Source organism: Triticum aestivum, chromosome 7D (genome assembly GCF_018294505.1).
Source record: "Triticum aestivum cultivar Chinese Spring chromosome 7D, IWGSC CS RefSeq v2.1, whole genome shotgun sequence".
Taxonomy (NCBI): Eukaryota; Viridiplantae; Streptophyta; class Magnoliopsida; order Poales; family Poaceae; genus Triticum; species Triticum aestivum.
This window is the reverse complement of record NC_057814.1, coordinates 498,261,902-498,285,932: the sequence shown is the minus strand read 5'-3', so window position 1 is coordinate 498,285,932 and position 24,031 is coordinate 498,261,902. Positions and strand designations below refer to the sequence as shown.

The 24,031-nt window shown below is 43.8% G+C and overlaps 2 protein-coding genes across 2 annotated transcripts; both read right to left on the bottom strand.

The window, feature by feature from the left end:
- Positions 1-1,737: 1,737 nt before the first annotated feature.
- LOC123170032 (translocon-associated protein subunit alpha) lies at positions 1,738-5,392 on the bottom strand. Its single transcript, XM_044587878.1, has 8 exons — positions 5,121-5,392; positions 4,213-4,374; positions 3,824-3,874; positions 3,351-3,439; positions 2,812-2,889; positions 2,482-2,685; positions 2,112-2,183; positions 1,738-2,020 (listed from the first exon to the last, which is right to left on the bottom strand). Exons 1-8 carry the CDS (start codon positions 5,188-5,190, stop codon positions 1,979-1,981), a joined length of 768 nt encoding a protein of 255 aa, XP_044443813.1. The 5' UTR covers positions 5,191-5,392; the 3' UTR covers positions 1,738-1,978.
- Positions 5,393-6,295: 903 nt separating this feature from the next.
- On the bottom strand, positions 6,296-11,252 carry LOC123170031 (pentatricopeptide repeat-containing protein At1g73710). The gene is made up of 2 exons (XM_044587876.1): positions 7,769-11,252; positions 6,296-6,809 (listed from the first exon to the last, which is right to left on the bottom strand). Exon 1 carries the CDS (start codon positions 11,184-11,186, stop codon positions 8,403-8,405), a length of 2,784 nt encoding a protein of 927 aa, XP_044443811.1. The 5' UTR covers positions 11,187-11,252; the 3' UTR covers positions 6,296-6,809; positions 7,769-8,402.
- Positions 11,253-24,031: the final 12,779 nt, after the last annotated feature.

Below are 24,031 nucleotides of genomic sequence, written 5' to 3'. Positions count from 1 at the left end.
TCTGCGGCCATGCCATAGGCAAGCATCCTCAATGCAGTCGTGCACTTCTGGTAACCATAGAAGCCAATGGTTCCAATGACGTCCTTCTTCAAGATAAGTAATCATCATAAACTCAAACACCATTGTAGAGGCGATCAAAAACATTTTTCTGCATTTGAAAGCGCCGACAAGAATGGTCCGTGAATAGGGTATCGGGGACAAAGTAGTCGTCCATCAGCATCAAATGCCCCCATGCCCTATTCCGGTTCAACACTCGATATCTCTTGATTGGTCCCTTGAAATTGAGAACATGTTCCTCCGCATGGTCCGCGTCTGCAAGGACCGCTCTCATCATCGCCGCTTCATCCTCATACTCATCCTCATCCAAAACGAATCCATTAAGTTATTGTAGAAGTACTATGTGCATGAATCCATCGTGTTTCCTTCAAAGCCAACTTTGGTTTAGAGGAATCTTGTAGGAATTTCATAAGATAGGATTTTTATAGGAAAATTTCCTTTAGAGCCCTTTGGTTTGTATGAATGGAATTCTATTCCTATGGAGGAATTCTTTCTATCCTCCACATTTCATAGGAAAATAAACATTATTCTAGTCTCAATGGACAAAATCCCATGATGTGAATCAAAGGGCATCTCCTTTCCTATTCCTACTCATGTGATTTGAGATACATGTCATCTCATTTTCTATGACTTTCCTATTCCTATGATTTTCCTACCCTATAAACCAAAGGACCGAAATAGGGGAACAAATGTCAACAATTTGACTATGGCATTTGGCCAAACAATTGTCGCGCATGGTGTCTGTCCGCCATGGATAACATCTGCAGGGGCAAATCGTGGATGGGGGGCAGACTGTACCTGGGTGGCAGACAAACGAGGGATGGCAGCATCGGAGCGGATACAAAGCAGGAGGGGGAGGCCCGGACGCTTGAAAATCTCCCTCGGTTTGGTGCCGATTTGCAGGAATTCAAGTCGCTGCATTGGATGGCAGCGGTGTCCGGACACCGGACATTTAGAGGCGGTTTGGTGGAGCTGCCGTTAATGACATAATCGCACGATGATGAAACGAGAGGCAGATTTATGTGGTCCTGCAGTGTAGGAAATACGCTGATGTGCGTTAGACTAGCCACAATGGATAGTAACATAGATAGTAACATGCCCATGTTACTAGTCTATGTTACTACCTCTATAGTGGGGAGTAACATATGTGTGGTAACATGGAACACTTTATTTATTAGGTTGTAGACACATCTTGTCTTAATATGTGTGATGTTACTCATACTAGTAGTAACTAGCTATGTTACCACTTTCATCTCTTTCTTGCATGCCACATCATCTATTTAACCTAGATATGCGTGATGTTACTACCTATGTTACTCCCACTGTGGGTAGTCTTACCTTAATATAACACACATTGTAGTCTGAGCTCGCTCACGGTTCAGTCTGGGGCGGCGCATTAAAAAGATTGCATTAAATCCACGTTCGAAATAGTAAACGCTTAATATTAGTTTGCTGAAGACTTGTCGAGGATGAAATATTAATATTCATTAAACAAGGTACACAGCCGTTGCAAATCTCTTGGAGCAAGGGCAGACCTCAAACTATGAAGAAATCTAAGCCAGCTGGCCAATACTGTTTTATAAGAATGAGAAGATGATCATATGAAAACCAGTACGCTGACCTCCAAACCGAAGAAATGCTAATGCCATAACGGTAAGTGTATGTGAAACCACGCAGCTCTAAGATCAAATAAGATCAGAAATCCCATAGATAACATATACCTTCAACAAAATTGTGTTTCAAGGAAAACTATCTGTAAAGTACACAGCAAGGTCGAAAATGGTGTCAACAAGATGTGCAGCCACGAGACTAGTTCAAACACCTCCGCTCTCTCATCTATCCAGGTTACTTGTGAAGGGCTACCCTCGATTTGTCTCATTCTAGATCCTGAAATGTCTAGCTAGGCCCAGCAACCTCGAATCTATTTGTTTTTCTTGGCTTTGTCCTTTGCAAACGCGGTACCCTGCAAGGCAGAACAGATTGATGTCATATCGATAAGCTTCGGCACCAGACTCAGCTGAACAAAGATATATTGGTGGAGGTGGAATGATTACCTCCAGCCACTCGTCCATGTTGGCATCAGTTGTTCCAGTTCCGAGTTCCACCTTGGGGCCTTTCTTTGTTTTCTACAGCACATAAACAAGCATAGAATAAATACACAGCCCTAAGATGAGTGCTAAATAACAACTATGCATCTCAAAGCATGCGATCCTGCTAAATCAGCTACAGGGTATTAGGGACCTAAATCAGCCGGGATTAGCTGTTCAGATGGTTCCACAATGGACATCTCATATTTCCAAAAGAAAAAGAAAACTAATGCACAAAGGAAACAGAAATAAGTGGAGGAGAATGCCAATGTATACAGAATCTCAGAGCTCAGTTCACTAGATCAGCATAGCATATCACTGTCAAAAAGAGGATTACCTTCGAGAGCTGTTGCACTTGACCATAAGCCCACAATCCTAGGAGACCAAGAAGTGCAATTCCAAGGGTAATAAGGAACACAGATTCAACACTCAGTAACCCTCCGACCTCAACAACCTCAATGGTGCCGTTGTAGAAGACGTTCTGATAAGGGTGCTGATCAATCTCGTACACAATGTAACCAACAAGATCATATGCTCCAGGCTGCAAGGACACAAGCATCAGACCTTCTAGAAGTAAGAAATGAGCATCTTCTCTTTTTATGAGAGGCACCTTCAGTCTTTAGTTCTTCCAAAGGTAAAAGAAAATAGTAAGGTTGAGAATTGAAACCTGCAAGAATTTGCTCACGGCAAATGTATAGGGAAAGGTTGCTTGCACAGAGACAGGAACTGATGCATTGTAGAAACTCTGCAAGAAAGAAGACATGAAATCTTCCAAAAGTATGGGTTTGACTGTTTAAAAACGTGCTTGGCTCAGTAAAGTATAAACAAGTGGCAATCACTTTATGTCCACACACTCAAACAATGTCATGTTAATAGTTTCAGAAATGAGATTGCCAGATCATAGTAGGATCTAAATATTTCTACAACCATTGCTACCACCTGCACACATGGTGGCCAGTAAGTAGCTCCTTCCACTTCACACACACCCTACACCTACTCCACTAGGGGTCCCATCCATCCAATTCAGGACTATAATTATTTCTCAGTTTTCCAAAGGTAAAAACAAGTTCTCGGGCAATCAGAATTAAGTAAATAATGACCGGGTAGGACAGCTAAGATGGTCCATAATTGACAAGTGAGTGTTTCAGTTACTTCAGATGGCATAGAACATAATTCAACAAGCAACAAAATCATATGTTTCCTCACCTGAACTGTAAGGTTTTGTCCATACATTTTATGATCATAAGGAAGGTGTAGGGTTGAATGGACAGCAACAACATTCAAAGTTGATTCACCTGTAAACACAGTATACTAGTGTGAGGCCGGTCAACAGGAACTACCATGGTAATAATATATTCAGTGCAAAGAAACTGCGATTCTATCAAAAGCATGCGGTTTACATAAGGGTAGCATCATAGAAACATACAAGCTAGGATGACAGAGAACTTAAGTACTGAACTACTCAAACAATCTCATACATTGCATACCAACCAAATGTAGGTGAATTTGCAGTTAGGTTATTATTAGACATATAAAGTGAAAACATCTGGAAGCACTCATGTGCATAGAAGAAACAGAACTTCCACTAAGTAGCTGTCACAAGCACACCACAGTCCAAGCATAGTAATTGTAGGTGCTAGAGAAAAGAAATGTAAGCTGGAAGAAAGAGCATTATTTACCCTCATTTTGCAGGCCAACCAACAGCTCAGTTTCTTCACCCGCTGGTACAACTGCAACCAAATAAAAAGATGGACATACTATTGATTACTGAACTCAGGAAAGATGGGATACAAATTTTCAACATATATAAATGGTTGCTCTAGAATTTCATATTTTAGTATGCAAATAGTAAATACATACAATACTCCACAGATATTCATGGAATTTTTTCAGCTCAATAAAAGTAACAAGTTTATGATCTTCTGAAAGTAAAATGAGTGGCAAACATACATGGTCATATCATATTTAATATCAAGATACATAATTCCAGTTGATTAGAGATGGTGATATAATTCTTATGACTGATCATGAAAGACGAGGCTTAACAAAATTGCACAATAGAACTTACTTTTCCCAGCATTTTTGGGGAAGACGCAAACAGTCTCCACACCAGGAGCAGGGCTTAAAGGCTCTTCACTGGAAACCGGAGTATCATCACCCACATATCCTAGATCAGCCCCATCAACAACTTCTTGCATAGCAGCATCTTCCTCAGACTGAGCTCTGGCAACTGTGGGAACAGAAGAAACATATCAATCAGTCTTAGATGACACATGGAAGGAAAATGACATGGAGCATCAATTGGAAGCCTTGCTTGCTAAAAACAGAACACCACGTGAGAGCACTCATGCTACTAAGTTTGATCTCCTATTCAAAAAAGAGTAAAATAGATTGCAAATTTCAAACTGCTTGCTGGGACCAATTTATTTGCCCGTCAACAACGGCCAACACAGCTACGGCATTTCACTATGGTAAAAATTAGAACCGAGAAACCATCATATCAATCCACCGCTGAATTGCTAACCATAAAGTATGGAGAACACGGAACATTTCAGAAGCTGCTACTAAATTCCCACGAAGATTCACTGCCGCAGCATGCAACCACAGATAGAGCATAGCATACATGCTCGCTCAAAATAGCGTCCTCGTTCAAATTTCGCCCCCAAACCCCGCACCAACCAAACCGCTCTCGGGTCTCAGCCGGCCGCACCCAGCAGCGCACTCCGCCGCGCCGCGCCTACGCCGCGCGCTAGACCCCGGCGAGCGGACCGATCTAGCCCGCCCGCTCCAAATACCAGACAGCTCCGGCGCATCCCCAACCCCATCAGAGCATGATCGGCTCCATCGTTAGCTCCAGATCGGCGCGCAGCCGGCGGATCTAGCGCCACCCCGCCGCGGAATTCCCGAGAGAGCGAGAGGGAGGAGCGGATCTGGGCGGCGGAGACCGAAAAGGGAACGAACGGGACGCGTGGTTACCTTGGGCGAAGGGGGAGGCGGCGAGGAGGAAGGCGAGGAGGATGGCGGAGACCCAAACCCTAACCGCCATGGCCGGCTCAGTCAGATCGGATCAGGAGGACGGAGGGAGGAGGTGGTGCTGCTGCTGGTCTTGGGCGCGTGGGTTTTTCCGGGGGGTGGACGTGGTGTGGCTACTAGTAGGAGGAGCAGAGGGAGTTGGCTGAGAGAGTTGCTGCCCGTGCCACGAGGTCCACGGCCTCTAGTGACATGGCGGCCGGCGTCGTCATACCTTGCCGCGTTGGATTTTCCATTTCTTTTTTCCTCGGGTTTGTTGCTTTGGTTTTGGCACATTCAATTCGGTGTCTGGGGGGTCGTGATCCGCGCTGTAGACCCTCTGACAGGTGGGGCCCGCTAGGCCTATCGTGCACGTTTTTTCTATGCAAAAACTGGAAGACTAACACTCCCTTCCTTTTTTGCTCCGTATATTAACTTTGTTCTAAGCCAAATTTTATAAAGTTTCACTAAATTATAAGAATTTGTAACAATAATTGTATATTTAGACATGAAGATATATTCGGTGACGAATCTAATGGCATTGATTTGGTAACGTAGGTGTTAATAAATAGATGAAACAGATGGGTACACAAAATCATCCGTTAGATGTATAGCAAACAATTTCTACATTATTATCAACATTGAACTAAAGTTTTGCAACAGAAAGTGTGAAAACAGCTCAGCAAATGTTTTGTCATATATGGATGCGAAAACAGCTCAGCAAATGTTTTGTCATATATGGATGTGAAAACAGCTCAGCAAATGTTCAGTCATATATGGATGTCATCTGTGTATCACACATCCAGCGTCACACCAATCTTAAAGCACAAAGGAGTGCTGGATTCAACCTGCTTAACTCCAACCCAACAGGTGAAACATTGCGTGGAGGCACAGCTACGGAAAGACGAGCTAAAGAGAGTTGAAGCGAATATGCACCGATCTATCTATATATGCAAAACATTTCGGTTATTTTTAACGGCGCCAACAGTAAAACAGCAGCTGAATTATATCGTTCAGGTCGGAAGGATGAATGCAGCTACGACTTACTCCCTCCATCCCATAACATAATCGTTTTTGCAGCTTGCAAAAACGTCTTATATTATGGGACGGGGGAGTACATTTCTACAGGTTCCACTACCAGATAATGCAACAGCAAAGTTCAAACAAAGCATCCCCCAAAGTGCTGTGTCGTCTCTATGGACTTACGAAACCAACCGGGCAAATGCGCCCAGCCTTTACACACTCAAGGTACAACAAATGTATGTCAGGGTTGCGATTACGACACACCACGTCTAAGATAACAACAGTTCACGATTTGGTTTCGCACCAGGAATCACAGACCCCGAAACATTGTATCACCATCGGTTATTCGGGACATCCAGGGATATATGTATTTTCCGCTGCCGCGGCAATATAACTGTAAGTGACATCAGTTGGACAAGTGCAGGTTTCTTATCTGGTGTGTCTGTCTTCCACAAGTTTGGATGGTTCAAATCCATGAACTTGCACTGCTCGCTCATCTCCTGGAGCTGAGCGTCCTTCTTGTCGACCATGGCACGTAGCCTCACGTTTTCCTCCATCGCCTTCTGGACCTCGACTTCTTTCTGTGCTTTCTCAGTCTCGAGCTGGTTAGTCCTTCTGGACCTCCGCTTCTTTCTGTGCAAAGGCAGACCAGCAGAAAATCAGACTTCTAGACTTACCCAAGTCTATCTGCATCTTGTTGACCACTACAAATATCAAAAAATAGTAGGGACATGATTGAAGCATAAAACTGCTGCATTTAGGAGAGCGGTGCATTGAATTTGAATCTACTTAAAAAAAATTATATGGCAACAGCCTCCATCAGATGTCAAGTGATAGAAGAGTATTGACTGTTTTAACCGATGGTTGCAATATATACAAGTGCTAATTATAATAGACTATATGGTTGTGTGCCCTAAAGTCCATAGAAAAGATAGGGCCCATTTAGTAAAAAATAAACTGGAACTGCCAACAGAAAATCAAATATATGTACTAACACAGCATTAGCATCATATACTACAACAACAACAAAGCCTTTAGTCCCAAACAAGTTGGGGATAGGCTAGAGCTGAAGCCCATAAGTTCTCGAAACCAACTCATGGTAACTCCGCCTATGTTGTCTCAACATAGCCGGTCCCAAGCCCGGGTAAAGGAGGGTTGTGATAGTCTTGGTGAGCCAACATCAAAACTCAGCCACTCTTATGGAGATGAAACCCAGAAGAACATTAGCATCATATGCTAAGACTATTTTTGTTTTACATCTCAAAGACACTAATGCTGGCCGTGTTAAACTAGTTCGATGCATAGCTGATTGAATATATTAAGATGGTAATCATGGTAATTACTAGTCTACCAAACTGATGCGTCAAAGTATCATGCGACAATAGAAGCACATTATAACATGCAAGCCAGAATTTATGCAATGAATGGTTAGTGCTGCTGCTTTGTTCAAAATTGGGAGGTTGAAATGAACTATTTCTACTCTTCCTTCATCTGCCATTTTCTTATAAGAGTTTTGCAAGGAAAATGAACCCATCGCAATACATTCAGACAGGATGTAATTACTAGAAACAACATGAGACTTGTGAAAGTACCTGTCAAAAATCTTCTCCATTGTCTCAAATTACTTCTCCGATGGAAGAAGATTTTCTCTGACACTAACGAGTGTGCTCACATAAGTTCCGAGCGAGTCAAAGTCATTCTTCACACGATTAAGCTCCTGCTCATTTTCAGCAGTGCGCTGCCTCTGTCGTGTGGTCTCCAGCCCCATATCTTCAACCCTATGAGATTTCATTCAGCATACCATTTGTACCCACTGCAAATTTCTCCATCTCCTCGACTGTCACCGACATGGACTCAACCTGTGTGGTCTTCCTCCTGATCTCTTCCAACCTAATCCTCACATTCCTTTCTCGTCAGCAGTTTCAGACTCGGCCACAATCACTCTCTTCACAAGAGACTCTATGACGTCAGTTACCACACGGATGGACTTGAGAATGCCTTCATCCACAGAACTGCAGCTTCCATGCGGCAGTTGTCCACACTTAGCATGGAGCCATCAGCCATGGGCATGCCCGACCCTTAACTCCAATCGTCAATCTCATTAATATTTCTGATCCCCTTCTTTTTTATATCTTGAAGCAAATATGTGTCACCTCCAATAATCAATTACATTACCACAACAAAGTCATCATCACCTTGTGAGCTTACCAGGTCACACGAGGTGAACTATCTTAACATCCCATTTGTGACTAACTGAGCAGCAAGATCATTGCTTCCAGTTTCTCTATAGGAAACCAGTGCTTTATGTAAAGACTTACTAAACTCACTGTTTCTGTATGCAAGAAGACCACTTATCCTTCTCATGCCTTCTGACATTCCAGATATCCCATAACAAGTTGACAAATCGATGCAAGTAACAGTGTCCGGTTTTAGCCCTAAAGCATGCATCCGCATGAACAAACTGAAAGCTTTATCCACCTCTCCACAGGAAGCATACACCTTGAAGGCAACATTGTATGCACATGGATCAATTGTCAACTCAGGCCTTGAAAGTTGCTCACAGATATTTAATGCAGCAGCATGCATGCCGGCCATGGAAAACAAGAATGCAAGTATAGCATGCTTGGCAGAACTCCTGCCATCACTGTATGCTGATTCTAACTGCAAAACTTCCTCTGATGAAATATTAATTTTATTCACTGCAGAAAATATCATCTGAAAGGTTGACGCATCTGGAAAGATGTTATTTTCCACCATTTTTTGCACCAGCTCTGCACATTCTCTCAAGTTGCCCTTGGCCACATAACATGCCATAACAGCATTATATGCAGCACAGTCAGATAGTAAGCCTGAATTATCTAATTCATGAGCAATCTTAATAGACTCGTTAAGCAAGCCCATGTTCTTGTAGAGAAATATCATAATAATGTATGAAACATCATCCCCCTGATAATTTCTCCTCAAATTGTCAAAGATTGCCTTAGCCTCAATGACCATCCCAAGTTTTGCATACAGGTTTAGCATGGTATTCGAGGCAATGATATCAGGGCCACCATCCATGTTCCTCATCCTTGTATACAAATCCTGCGCTTCCTTCCAGCAATTGATCTTGCTGTAGGCCTTGATAACCGAAGTTAAGACAATATGGTTTGGAGTGATTCCAGATTCTTCCATCAAGTTGCTATAGTGCAGTGCCTTCTCCACTTGTCCTGTCTCCACAAACATATTAATCAGCAAACCATAAACAACCACATTTGGTTCGACACCTGAGGCCTTCATTTCACTGTACAGATCTATAGCTTCAGATGCCAAGGAATTGAGAGAATAAGCTCTCATAACAGCAGAGTATGTCTCACACACCGGTTTAAATCCTGTGTCCTTCATTTTATGCAAGAGCTTCTTAGCTCTGTGTGGAAATCCACCGGCAGAAAACATCTGAATTAAGGAATTGTAAGTGCACTCATCTGGTGAGATGCCAGAGCCCTTCATGTTTTCAAGTAGAGAAATGACTCTATCATATTTTCTTGCCAAACCATAAGCCTTGACCATCACATTATATTCCACTATCTCCCTCTTGCCCCCAATCCCTCTATCACAGTGGAAAATATGCTCGGCTTCTTCCCAAAGACACCTATCTGCAAATGCATCCATGATGGCAGCAAAATTCTTGGATGAAACCTCCTCGCCTCTGCAATGCCTTTCAAAGAATGCATTTGCCTTATCAAGCAATCCCTGATCAATATACATCTTCATGACAACTGGCATGGACTGTTCATGGATGCTAGTGCCAGACTTGATAATTCCTTCTATCACATCTTCTGCTTCACGCACCAACTTCCTCTCACATAGCACCTGTAGCACAATCCTATAGCTCACAGCATCAGCGCATAACCCGATCCTCCCAATTTGATGGTAGTATTTCAAAACTCCCTCCGCATCCCCCATTGACGCAAACAGCATCATCATCACATTATATGTCCTAATATCTGGAGTGATCCCCCTGACGACCATGTTAGCTAGCAGCGCCTCTGCTTCCTTGACGCTGCCACATGACCCAAATCCATAGATCATTGTATTGAACGTACATATGTCTGGCATAACCTGATAAGCCAGCATGTCCACAAACATGTCCATCGCATTCTTGTGCCTCCCGGCCTTTCCATAAAGATCAATCATCGTGTTATAAGTTTCCACAAGCTTTGGCTTCCAAGGAACTTTCTGAATGCCCAATGCACCAGCAGAATCAAGTTTACCATGAAACACGTCGTCTATCAAGAATTGCATTGGCCCGTGCAAATCAACCGCTCTGTATTCAAGATGAAGAAATTCAACATCGAACCTGCCAATGCACCAGTTATTGAAAAGGACGAGTGCGTCCGAGTAGCGGCCACTGTTCTTGAGGATACGGACGAAGGTGTTCATGGATATCTCGTCGGGGGCAACACCCAGTGCGCGCATGTGCAGGAGAAGCAGGAGGGATTCCTGTGCCGAACCGGCCTTGGCGAGGGCATCGGCGAGCGAGGCGTAAGCTGGATTGGAGGGCGGGATGGCGTCTTCCCGGGACATCATGAGCCAGACGCGGCGGAGCTCGGACCACCGGCGCGCGCGGGCAAGGTGGCGGAGGAGCACGCTGTAGTGGACAGGGTTGGGCGCGTAGCCTGGGAGCGCGCGCACGCGGTCGAACAGGTCGTGGGCGCGGCGCCAGTGGCGCTGCCGCGAGAGAAGGGCAGTCTGCTCGCGCGGAGACATGGCGGCGAGGGAGTCATCGGACGGGTAGAGGGTGGCGGTGGTGGGGTTCCTGGAGACGGTGGAGGTGGTGGCGGGGACGGGGGCGTGGTTGTCGCACGAGAGGGGAGGTGGCGGGGGCAGGCGGGGGAGGTGAAGACGGGACGCGGGGGAGGGAGAAGCGGGGAGGAGGTTGGCGTGTGATCCGGCGGTCGGTGGCTTGCTGTTGCTGGCTCTGGTGACGGTGGTGCCGGCGGCCGGAGGGCAGGGGGCAGCGGAAGCCATGACGGCTTCGGGGAAGAGAGACCGAGAGAGTGAGTTTTTTTTTACGGGGAGACGGGGGAGAGTTGCGTATTTGGTGCACACTTTTCCTATACTTCAACTAGTACTTCATTTCAATTCAAAAAAAAAACTAGTACTTCATTTCACACATGTAATTCAAACATAGCAAATTCAACTACTACTTCATTTCAACATAATTAAACATAGTTCTAAACATAATTCAACTACTACTTCAACTAATTTGAACTACTACATTCATCAAGTTATTACTACTACTACTAGTACTTTGAACTACTACTTGAACTAAACCGAAGATAATAAAACTACTCATCATCGGAGCGGTGGAACTGCACCAATAACTCATCCTTGTCCGGGTCATCGCACCCCTCGTCCTCCTCCACCGATTCACCCCAGTTCGACGAGTCAGACTCGATGGGGATCACCGTCGAGGGTCGGCCTCGTCCTTCTTCTTCTTCTTCTTCTTCTTCTTCTTCTTCTTCTTCTTCTTCTTCTTCTTCTTCTTCTTCTTCTTCTTCTTCTTCTTCTTCTTCTTCTTCTTCTCAGCGTCGCGCTTCCAGAAGAACTCCTGTTCGGCCTGCACATACTCCGGATGCTCATGCACGAACCTCGACATCACCGCCTCGTCGCTATCGCCGACCTAATGTCAATGGTGGGCCTCTTCTTCGTCTTCTTCGCTGTGATCTCCACCATGCGAATGCCCCCCGGCACGAGCAACTCCGCATCCACCTGGGTCTCGATCTCCGGGAAGTTAAGGTCGTTCCTCGGCCTCCCGACACGCCACACCGCCACGTCGTAGGCAAGCGCGGCCTCGTGGACGGTGGGGTAGGTGCCGAGCCAAAAGCGACGGCCGGTGTCACTGAACTCCACCTTGAAGTTGCCGGAGGGCTTCGCCCACACGCCGAAGAAACCTGTCTTGCTCTTCAGGGCCTTCCTCGGCGGGGCGGGGCCGTGCGGCGACGAGTCAGGGCGGGGCGGCGGAGGTTGCGGTGACGGGATGGTGCGGCGGAGGTTGCGGCGACGGGGCGGGGCAGTGCGGCAACGAGGCGGTGCCGCGGGGAGGCGGTGGGGTCGAATCGGGTAGCACGAGGTCGGCGACGGCATCGGGAGCGGCGGAAACACGGCGTGTGGCAGCGACGAATTGGGGCCAACGAAGGACCGGGGGGCGAATCGGGCGGCGTCGGGGTCGAATCGGCGGCGGGGAGAAGAGAAGAAAAAACCGCTGATTTGCGGCGGCGAGCGACAGCCGACGGTGGAGGAGGTCGGAACCGGCACCGAGGGCAATGGCGGGGCCAGATCTGGCACTAGGCGGTTGCGGCGTGCGTGGTGGGCAGGCACGCAGCGATGGCGGTGCGGCGGGAGGTGGTAGGAAGAAGAGGGGGCGAAAGGAAACGACGGTTGGCGGTTGGCGCGCGGCTGGCGAATATACATCTCCTGTGGGTGGAGATGCATATTTGCACCGCGAAGTTTTGTAGTTTACACTCCGGGAGGCGGAGATGTAAATTTTTTTGCATAGACATCATCTGCTAGAGAAGTGTTTTGGGGCTCCGGAGATGCAAAAATTAGGTATTTTTACAACTACATTTTCTATTGGAGATTCCCTCAAGCCCGTCTCATTTCCCATGCTTAAACATGGATGATCCCAAGCAGTGCAACTTCAACGCAAATGATTTCGATATTCACATACCCGAGTTTGTTGATCCCACCGTACACAATACCACTAGCGACGAGAATACACAGTCACAAATCGACACCCATTCCACTACTGCCATCACTTTCTCCAACACCATTGGTACAAAAAGGGTTCGTCGCAAAACCTCAAAGTGACGAGACTAGTTCGATGAAGAAATAGTTGTGGTGGGTGGTGCCAGCATCCTTAAAGCTAGGTGCAAAAGATACGGGGACTTGTATTCTGTAATGAGAAAGGAGAAACCGCCTATTCAGGTGCGCGGTTCATCCTTGCCCCTCCCCCCTTGGAATAGAAATCCCCACATCTTTTGCACCTAGCTTTTAAGCACGTTGATACCACCCCTCCACAACTATTTCTTCATTGAAGTGGTCCCAACAATTTGAGGTCTTGCAACGGACCCTTCTTGTACCGATGGTGATGGAGTTAGTGCTGGTAGTAGTGGAATGGGTGTCGGACGGTGATTTGTGTATTCTTGTTGAAAGAAGGATATGTGGTGGTATTGTGGGCAGTGCGCATATCCAAATCACTTGCATTGAGTTGGAACTTGTTGGGATCATCCATGTGTTGAGTGTGGGAAATGAGAGGGGGTTTGAGTGTGAGAAATGAGAGGGGTGGGCAGCCCTTTTATAGGGAAAAAACTGACATTTTTGTACCAATTTAGCCCTCTAATAGCCAAATATTCGAAATTTCGGTGCTAAACGGCCACTAACCCCCCTAAACCGCCCCAAACCCCGATCCCCGTAAATCTCCTCCACCCCCCTCGCTCCTCCCCAAAATCTCTCTCTATCTGTGTGTCTCTCTCCCGCCTCACACACGCACAAGACAAGTGAGCGATACGCTCCTCGCAAAAGCTCTCTCTCCCTCACAAACAAATTAAACCTAGCTAGCTAGCTCCTATGAGAAACACGTGGGTGCGAGGAATGGCGACTGACGTGCGAGGGCGAGTCTCCTACGCCGCCGATCTCGTGACGAGCAGGCTTGCCTTCTCCAACGGGGTACTCCTCCTTCGACAAGAGGCTCTCCGCTGTGACGCCCCCGATTCAATCGTACATTAATCATACACGCAAACATGTACGATCAAGATCAGGGACTCACGGGAAGATATCACAACACAACTCTAAAATAAAATAAGTCATACAAGCATCATAATACAAGCCAGGGGCCTCAAGGGCTCGAATACAAGTGCTCGATCGTAGACGAGTCAACGGAAGCAACAATATCTGAGTACAGACATAAGTTAAACAAGCTAGGTGAAGATGGAGCATAGCCAGACTATATGATTTTGTAGGGACAACTTTCTTTGGCCATGTTATTTTGAAAAGACATGATTGCTTTATTAGTAGGCTTGAAGTATTATTGCTTTTATGTCAAATGATAGACTATTGCTTTGAATCACTTGTGTCTTAATATTCATGCCATGATTAGATACATGATAAAGATTATGCTAGGTAGCATTCCACATCAAAAATTATCTTTTTTATCATTTACCTACTCGAGGACGAGCAGGAATTAAGCTTGGGGAGCCTGATACGTCTCCGTCGTATCTATAATTTTTGATTATTCCATGCCAGTATTATACAACTTCCATATACTTTTTGGCAACTTTTTATACTATTTTTGGGACTAACATATTGATCCAGTGCCCAGTGCCAGTTCCTGTTTGTTGCATGTTTTATGTTTCGCAGAAACCCCATATCAAACGGGATAAAAACGGACGGAGAATATTTTTGGAATATTTGGAGAATATGGGAGGAAGAATCAACGCGAGACGGTGCCCGAGGGGGGCACGAGGCAGGGGGCACGCCTGCCCCCCTCGTGCCCCCCCCCCGTAAGGCGGTTGCTGCTCTACTTTGGCCGCAAGAGAGCTAATTTTCAGAAAAAAATCTCGACGAAGGTTTCAATCCAATCGGAGTTACGGATCTCCATATATATACGAAACGGTGAAAGGGCAGAATACCAGAACGCAAAAACAGAGAGAAACAGAGAGACAGATCCAATCTCGGAGGGGATCTCGCCCCCCCCCCCCCCCCGCCATGGAGGCCAAGGACCAGAGGGGAAACCCTTCTCCCATCTAGGGAGGAGGTCAAGGAGGAAGAAGACGAAGGGGTCCCTCTCCCCTTCTCTTCCGGTGGCGCCGGAACGCTGCCGTGGCCATCATCATCACCGCAATCTTCACCAACAACTTCACCGCCATCATCACCAACTCTTCCCCCCTCTATGCAGTGGTGTAACCTCTCTCTTACCCGCTGTAATCTCTACTTAAACCTGGTGCTCAACGCTATATATTATTTCCCAATGATGCATGGCTATCCTATGATGTTTGAGTAGATCCGTTTTGTCCTATGGGTTATTTGATGATCAAGATGGGTTTGAGTTGCATGTTTTATCATTGGTGCTGTCCTATGGTGCTCTCCGTGTCGCGCAAGCGTGAGGGATCCCCGCTGTAGGGTTTGCAATATGTTCATGATTTGCTTATGGTGGGTGGCGTGAGTGACAGAAGCACAGACCCGAGTAAGTAGGTTGTTTGCGTATGGGATAAAGAGGACTTGATACTTTAATGCTATGGTTGGGTTTTACCTTAATGATCTTTAGTAGTTGCAGATGCTTGCTAGAGTTCCAATCATAAGTGCATATGATCCAAGTAGAGAAAGTATGTTAGCTTATGCCTCTCCCTCAAATAAAATTGCAATAATGATTACCGGTCTAGTTATCGATTGCCTAGGGACAAATGACTTTCTCATGACAAAAAGCTCTCTACTAAAACTAACTTAGTTGTGTCTTCATCTAAACAACCCCTACCTTTTATTTGCGCGCTCTTTATTTTTCTTGCAAACCTATCCAACAACACCTACAAAGTACTTCTAGTTTCATACTTGTTCTAGGTAAAGCGGACATCAAGCGTGCGTAGTGTTGTATCGGTGGTCGATAGAACTTGAGGGAATATTTGTTCTACCTTTAGCTCCTCGTTGGGTTCGACACTCTTACTTATCGAAAGAGGCTACAATTGATCCCCTATACTTGTGGGTTATCAAGACCTTTTTCTGGCGCCGTTGCCGGGGAGCAATAGCGTGGGGTGAATATTCTCGTGTGTGCTTGTTTGCTTTATCACGAAGTAATTTTTATTTGCTGTTCTTAGTTGTTCTTTATCTTTAGTTTATATGGAACACGAAATATCAAAAAAATTAGGTGTACTTGCTACTCATGGAGATGGGGAACCTCCTAAAACCCTCGATGCTCATTATGTGAAAGATATTATGTACTACTTTGATAATCTTGAGAAAACCCCATTCAATTATGTAATGGGAGACACATTGGATCAACGTGAATACTTTAGGTATTATCGCTTGACTCAAAAAGGGAAACTATTATGGGATCAAATTCATATGTTGAAGTGGTATGCTAGGCAACTATGATTGAGATATGATTATACTTGTTGCTCTAGGATGAAGTCTCCACACCTTCCCTTTTCATGCAAATTTAATGATAATAAAACCTTAGCTTCTTATGCTAATGGTATATATGATTACTATGATGTGGAACAAATAGAAGAAGTTGTTGCTTTTATGGGTGCTTATGAAATTGAATCTATGTTTAAAGAGTTTGAAAATCTTTATGATGCTATTTATAGACCTGAAAATTTAGTTATCCTTAAATATTGCTATGAGAATTATGAATTCAATTCCGATATTGAACCATATATTGAGGACTACTCTGCTGTCTAAGAAGAGACTAATATTTTGCAGGAGTCTATGGAAGAAGAAATTGATGAAACTGTGAGCTCATTGGATGAAAAAGATGAGGAGGAGAGCGAAGAACACAAGGAGGAAGAGCGGATTAGCTACCCGTGCCCACCTTCTAATGAGAGTAACTCTTCAACTCATACATTGTTTAATTTCCCTTCGTGCTTACCGAAGGATGATTGCTATGATGACTATTATGATCCCGTTGATTCTCTTGAAATATCCCTTTTTGACGATGCTTGCTATGCTTGTGGCCAAGATGCCAATATGAATTATGCTTATGGAGATGAACTTGCTATAGTTCCTTATATCAAACATGAAATTGTTGCTATTGCACCCACACATGATAGTCCTATTATCTTTTTGAATTCTCCCAACTACACTATATCGGAGAAGTTTGCACTTATTAAGGATTATATTGATGGGTTGCCTTTTACCGTTGCACATGATGATTTTGATGAATATAATATGCATGTGCTTGCTGCTCCTACTTGCAATTATTATGAGAGAGGAACTATATCTCCACCTCTCTATGTTTCCAACACGATAAAATTTCAAGAAACTGTTTATACTATGCATTGGCCTTTACTTTGTGTGCATGAATTGTTCTTTTATGACATGCCGATGCATAGGAAGAGAGTTAGACTTCGTTGTTGCATGATATATGTTGCCTTGTGCTCACTACTAAATGCCAAATCATTGCTAATTAAAATTGGCTTTGATATACCTTGGGATCCGGGTGGATTCACTACTTGTGCACTATATGCCTAGCTTAATGGCTTTAAAGAAAGTGCTGCCAGGGAGACAACCCGGAAGTTTTAGAGAGTCATTTATTTCTGTTGAGTGCCTTTATATAGTTTAAAAACAAAAAAAATAAAGAGGGGAACCTAAAAACTTTTTCAAAAAGAAAAGCGAAAGTGAGAAAGACGAGCATTGTTAAAGTGGGAGCTAGCCTTGAACTTTGTTCATGCTCACGGAAACTTTGTGAATCTTGATTACATAAAATTTTCAATAAAAATAATTATACCCTTGTACAATTCCATTGTATTATAAAAATAATGTGCCAAGGTTTGCCTTTAGGATGTTTACAATGCTTGTTGGTTTGTACGGTGCAGGACAGAAACTTTGGCTGTAGTGCGCGATTTTTAGTTTTTTACTGGAACGTCAAACGGTTCTGATTATTTTTGCACTGTCTTTCTATACAAATTGCTTATTTTTCCTAATTTTGGCAGAATTTTTCAAGTACATAAGTATGGTGAATGTTCAGATTATTACAGACTGTTCTGTTTTAGACAGATTCTGTTTTTGATGCATAGTTCGCTTGTTTTGATGAAACTATCGATTCATATCAGTGGAATAAGCCATGAAAAATTTATACTACAGTAGACACAATGAAAAAACAAAATATGAATTGGTTTGCAACAGTACTTAGAGTAGTGACGGATCTTATCGAGTTTTCTGTTGAAGTTTTGTGTGGATGAAGTGTTCGATGATCGAGAAGGTCTCGATGTGAGAAGAAGGAAGAGAGGCAAGAGCTCAAGCTTGGGGATGCCCAAGGCACCCCAAGTAAATATTCAAGGAGACTCAAGCGTCTAAGCTTTGGGATGCCCCGGAAGGCATCCCCTCTTTCTTCAACAAGTATCGGCATGTTTTCGGATTCGTTTCGTTCATGCGATATGTGCAAAATCTTGGAGCGTCTTTTGCTTTAGTTTTTATTTTTCTTTTATGCACCATGCTGGTATGGGATAGTCCTTGGTTGATTTATAGAATGCTCTTTGCACTTCACTTATATCTTTTGAGTATGGCTTTATAGAATGCTTCATGTGCTTCACTTATATCATTTGAAGTTTGGATTGCCTATTTCTCTTTACATAGAAAACCGCCATTTGTAGAATGCTCTTTTGCTTCACTTATATTTGTTAGAGCGTGGGCATATCTTTTGTAGAAAGAATTAAACTCTCTTGCTTCACTTATATCTATTTAGAGAGTTGACAGGAATTGGTCATTCACATGGTTAGTCATAAAATCCTACATAAAACTTGTAGATCACTGAATATGATATGTTTGATTCCTTGCAATAGTTTTGCGATATAAAGATGGTGATATTAGAGTCATGCTAGTGGGTAGTTGTGGATTGTAGAAATACTTGTGTTGAATTTTGTGATTCCCGTAGCATGCACGTATGGTGAACCATTATGTGATGAAGTCGGAGCATGATTTATTTATTGATTGTCTTCCTTGTGAGTGGCGGTCGGGGACGAGCGATGGTCTTTTCCTACCAATCTATCCCCCTAGGAGCATGCGCGTAGTACTTTGTTTTGATGACTAATAGATTTTTGCAATAAGTATGTGAGTTCTTTATGACTAATGTTGAGTCCATGGATTATACGCACTCTCACCCTTCCATCATTGCTAGCCTCTTCGGTACCGTGCATTGCCCTTTCTCACCTCGAGAGTTGGTGCAAACTTCGCCGGTGCATCCAAACCCCGTGATACAATATGCTCTATCACACATAATCCTCATTATATCTTCCTCAAAACAGCCACCATACCTACCTATCATGGCATTTCCATAGCCATTCCGAGATATATTGCCATGCAACTTCCATCATCATCATATACATGACTTGAGCATTCATTGTCATATTGCTTTGCATGATCGTAGGATAGCTAGCATGATATTTTCATGGCTTGTCCGTTTTTTGATATCTTTGCTACGCTAGATCATTACACATTCCGGTACACCGCCGGAGGCATCCATATAGAGTCATACTTTGTTCTAGACATCGAGTTGTAATATTGAGTTGTAAGTAAATAAAAGTGTGATGATCATCATTATTAGAGCATTGCCCCAGTGAGGAAAGGATGATGGAGACTATGATTCCCCCATAAGTCGGGATGAGACTCCGGACTTTACAAAAAATAAAAGAGGCCAAAGAAGCCCAAATAAAAAAAGAGGCCAAAGAAGCCCACCAAAAAAAGAGAAAATAAAAAAAATGAGAGAAAAAGAGAGAAGGGGCAATGCTACTATCCTTTTACCACACTTGTGCTTCAGAGTAGCACCATGTTCTTCATATAGAGAGTCTCTTGAGTTGTCACTTTCATATACTAGTGGGAATTTTCATTATAGAACTTGGCTTGTATATTCCGATGATGGGCTTCCTCAAATGCCCGAGGTCTTCATGAGCAAGCAAGTTGGATGCACACCCACTTAGTTTCCATTTTGAGCTTTCATACACTTATAGCTCTTAGTGCATCCGTTGCATGGCAATCCCTACTCCTCACATTGATATCAATTGATGGGCATCTCCATAGCCCATTGATTAGCCGTGTCGATGTGAGACTTTCTCCTTTTTGTCTTCTCCATACAACCTCCACCATCATATTCTATTCCACCTATAGTGCTATGTCCATGGCTCACGCTCATGTATTGCGTGAAAGTTGAAAAGGTTTGAGAACATCAAAAGTATGAAACAATTGCTTGGCTTGTCATCGGGGTTGTGCATGATTTGAATATTTTGTGTGGTGAAGATGGAGCATAGCCAGACTATATGATTTTGTAGGGATAACTTTCTTTGGCCATGTTATTTTGAAAAGACATGATTGCTTTATTAGTAGGCTTGAAGTATTATTGCTTTTATGTCAAATGATAGACTATTGCTTTGAATCACTCGTGTCTTAATATTCATGCCATGATTAGATACATGATCAAGATTATGCTAGGTAGCATTCCACGTCAAAAATTATCTTTTTTTATCATTTACCTCCTCGAGGACGAGCAGGAATTAAGCTTGGGGATGCTGATACGTCTCTGTCGTATCTATAATTTTTGATTGTTCCATGCCAGTATTATACAACTTTCATATACTTTTTGGCAACTTTTTATACTATTTTTGGGACTAACATATTGATCCAGTGCCCAGTGCCAGTTCCTGTTTGTTGCATGTTTTATGTTTCGCAGAAACCCCATATCAAACGGAATCCAAACAGGATAAAAACGGACGGAGAATATTTTTGGAATATTTGGAGAATATGGGAGGAAGAATCAACGCGAGACGGTGCCCGAGGGGGGCACGAGGCAGCGGGGCACGCCTGCCCCCCTCGTGGGTCCCCCGTAAGGCGGTTGCTGCTCTACTTTGGCCGCAAGAAAGCTAATTTTCGGAAAAAAATCTCGGCGAAGGTTTCAATCCAATCGGAGTTACGGATCTCCATATATATATACGAAACGGTGAAAGGGCAGAATACCATAACGCAGAAACAGAGAGAAACAGAGAGATAGATCCAATCTCGGAGGGGCTCTCGCCCCTCCCACGCCATGGAGGCCAAGGACCAGAGGGGAAACCCTTCTCCCATCTAGGGATGAGGTCAAGGAAGAAGAAGACGAAGGGCCCCCCTCTCCCCTTCTCTTCCGGTGGCGCCGGAACGCTGTCGTGGCCATCACCATCACCGCAATCTTCACCAACAACTTCACCGCCATCATCACCAACTCTTCCCCCCTCTATGCAGCGGTTGATACGTCTCCGTCGTATCTACTTTTCCAAACACTTTTGCCCTTGTTTTGGACTCTAACTTGCATGATTTGAATGGAACTAACCCGGACTGACGCTGTTTTCAGCAGACTTTCCATGGTGTTATTTATGTGCAGAAACAAAAGTTCTCGGAATGGCCTGAAACTCCACGGAACGTCTATTTGGAAATAATAAAAAATCCTTGCAAAAGATGAAGACCAGGGGGCCCACACCCTAGCCACGAGGGTGGGGGCGCGCCTGCCCCTCTAGGGCGCTCCCCCTACCTCGTGGGCCCCCTGGAGCTCCTCCGACCTCAACTCCAACTCTATATATTTGCTTTCGGGGAGAAAAAAATCGGAGAGAAGGATTCATCGCGTTTTACGATACGGAGCCGCCGCCAAGCCCTAAAACCTCTCGGGAGGGCTGATCTGGAGTCCGTTCGGGGCTCCGGAGAGGGGGATTCGTCGCCGTCGTCATCATCAACCATCCTCCATCACCAATTTCATGATGCTCACCGCCGTGCGTGAGTAATTCCATCGTAGGCTTGCTGGACGGTGATGGGTTGGATGAGATCTATCATGTAATCGAGTTAGTATTGTTAGGGTTTGATCCCTAGTATCCACTATGTTCTGAGATTGATGTTGCTATGACTTTGCTATGCTTAATGCTTGTCACTAGGGCCCGAGTGCCATGATTTCAGATCTGAACCTATTATGTTTTCATGAATATATGTGAGTTCTTGATCCTATCTTGCAAGTCTATAGTCACCTACTATGTGTTATGATCCGGCAACCCCGAAGTGACAATAATCGAGACCACTCCCGGTGATGACCATAGTTTGAGGAGTTCATGTATGCACTATGTGCTAATGCTTTGTTCCGGTACTCTATTAAAAGGAGGCCTTAATATCCCTTAGTTTCCATTAGGACCCCGCTGCCACGGGAGGGTAGGACAAAAGATGTCATGCAAGTTCTTTTCCATAAGCACGTATGACTATATTCGGAATACATGCCTACATTACATTGATGAATTGGAACTAGTTCTGTGTCACCCTATGTTATGATTGTTACATGATGAACCGCATCTGGCATAATTCTCCATCACCGATCCAATGCCTACGAGCTTTTCACATATTGTTCTTTGCTTATTTACTTTTTCGTTGCTACTGTTACAATCACTACAAAACACCAAAAAAATTACTTTTGCTACCGTTACTTTTGTTACCGTTACCACTACTATCATATTACTTTGCTACTAAATACTTTGCTGCAGATATTAAGTTATCCAGGTGTGGTTGAATTGACAACTCAGTTGCTAATACTTGAGAATATTCTTTGGCTCCCCTTGTGTCGAATCAATAAATTTGGGTTGAATACTCTACCCTCGAAAACGGTTGCGATCCCCTATACTTGTGGGTTATCAAGACTATTTTCTGGCGCCGTTGCCGGGGAGCATAGCTCTATTCTTTGAGTCACTTGGGATTGATATCTACTGGTCACTATGAAGAACTTGAAGGATGCTAAGACAACAATTTATCCCTCAACTACGAGGTGAGGTAAGGAACTGCCATCTAGCTCTGCACTTGATTCACCTTCTGTTTTGAGTAAGCTTGCGACACCTAAACCTGCTTCTGCTATTCGTTCTGATATGTCGCATGTTATTGATGATGCCACTTCTGCTATGCATGATACTTATGATGAAACTACTTCTATGCTTGATACTACTGTGCCACTTGGTGAATTTCTTGATGAACAAATTGCTAGGGCTGGAGAGAAAGAAAATATTGAAACTGATTATATTGATGAAAGTGATGATGAAGACTTGCCTGTTATTCCTGAGGGTTATGTTTTTGATAAAGAAGCTACTTTAGCTATTCTAGCTTGCAAAGATTGATATGAACTCAAGAGGTTATTAGCTAAATGAAAGCAGCAATCTCTTAATGATAGGATGAAACCTGACCCTGCTTTTGCTACTTCACCTATCTGTGTTACTGATAAGGATTATGAATTCTCTATTGATCCTGATATAATTACTTTGGTTGAATCTGATCCTTTTCATGGCTATGAATCTGAAACTGTTGTGGCACATCTTATTAAATTAAATGATATAGCCACCCTGTTCACTAATGATGAGAGATCTCGCTACCTATATATCCTTAAAATATTTCCGTTCTCATTAAAGGGTGATGCTAAGATATGATTTAATTCTCTTGATCCTGGTTGTGTGCGTAGTCCCCAGGATATGATTTATTACTTCTCTGCTAAATATTTCCCTGCTCATAAGAAACAAGCTGCTTTGAGGGAAATATACAACTTTGTGCAAATTGAAGAAGAGAGTCTCCCACAAGCTTGGGGGAGGCTTCTCAAGTTACTTAATGCTTTGCCTGATCATCCTCTCAGGAAAAATGAAATACTTGATATCTTTTATAATGGACTAACCGATGCTTCCAGAGATTACCTGGATAGTTGTGCTAGTTCTGTTTTCAGGGAAAGAACACCGGATGAAGCTGGAATTCTATTGAATAATATGTTGACAAATGAAAATAATTGGACACTTCCTGAGCCAGCTCCTGAGCCAATTCCCGAGCCTATCCCTAAACCAACTCCGAAGAAGAGAGGTGTTCTATTTCTCAGTCCTGAAGATATGCAAGAGGCAAAGAAATCTATGAAAGAAAAAGGTATTAAAGTTGAAGATGTTAAGAATTTACCTCCTATTGAAGAAATACATGGTCTTAATTTACCGCCCGTTGAAGAAACATATGATCTTAATCCATTACCTATTGAAGAAACTCATGGTCTTGATAACCCGACACAGGTAGTAAAGGTAAATTCTCTCTATAGATTTGATGAAGGTGATATTCCTCACTATAAGTCTGCTAGACAATGCTTAGAA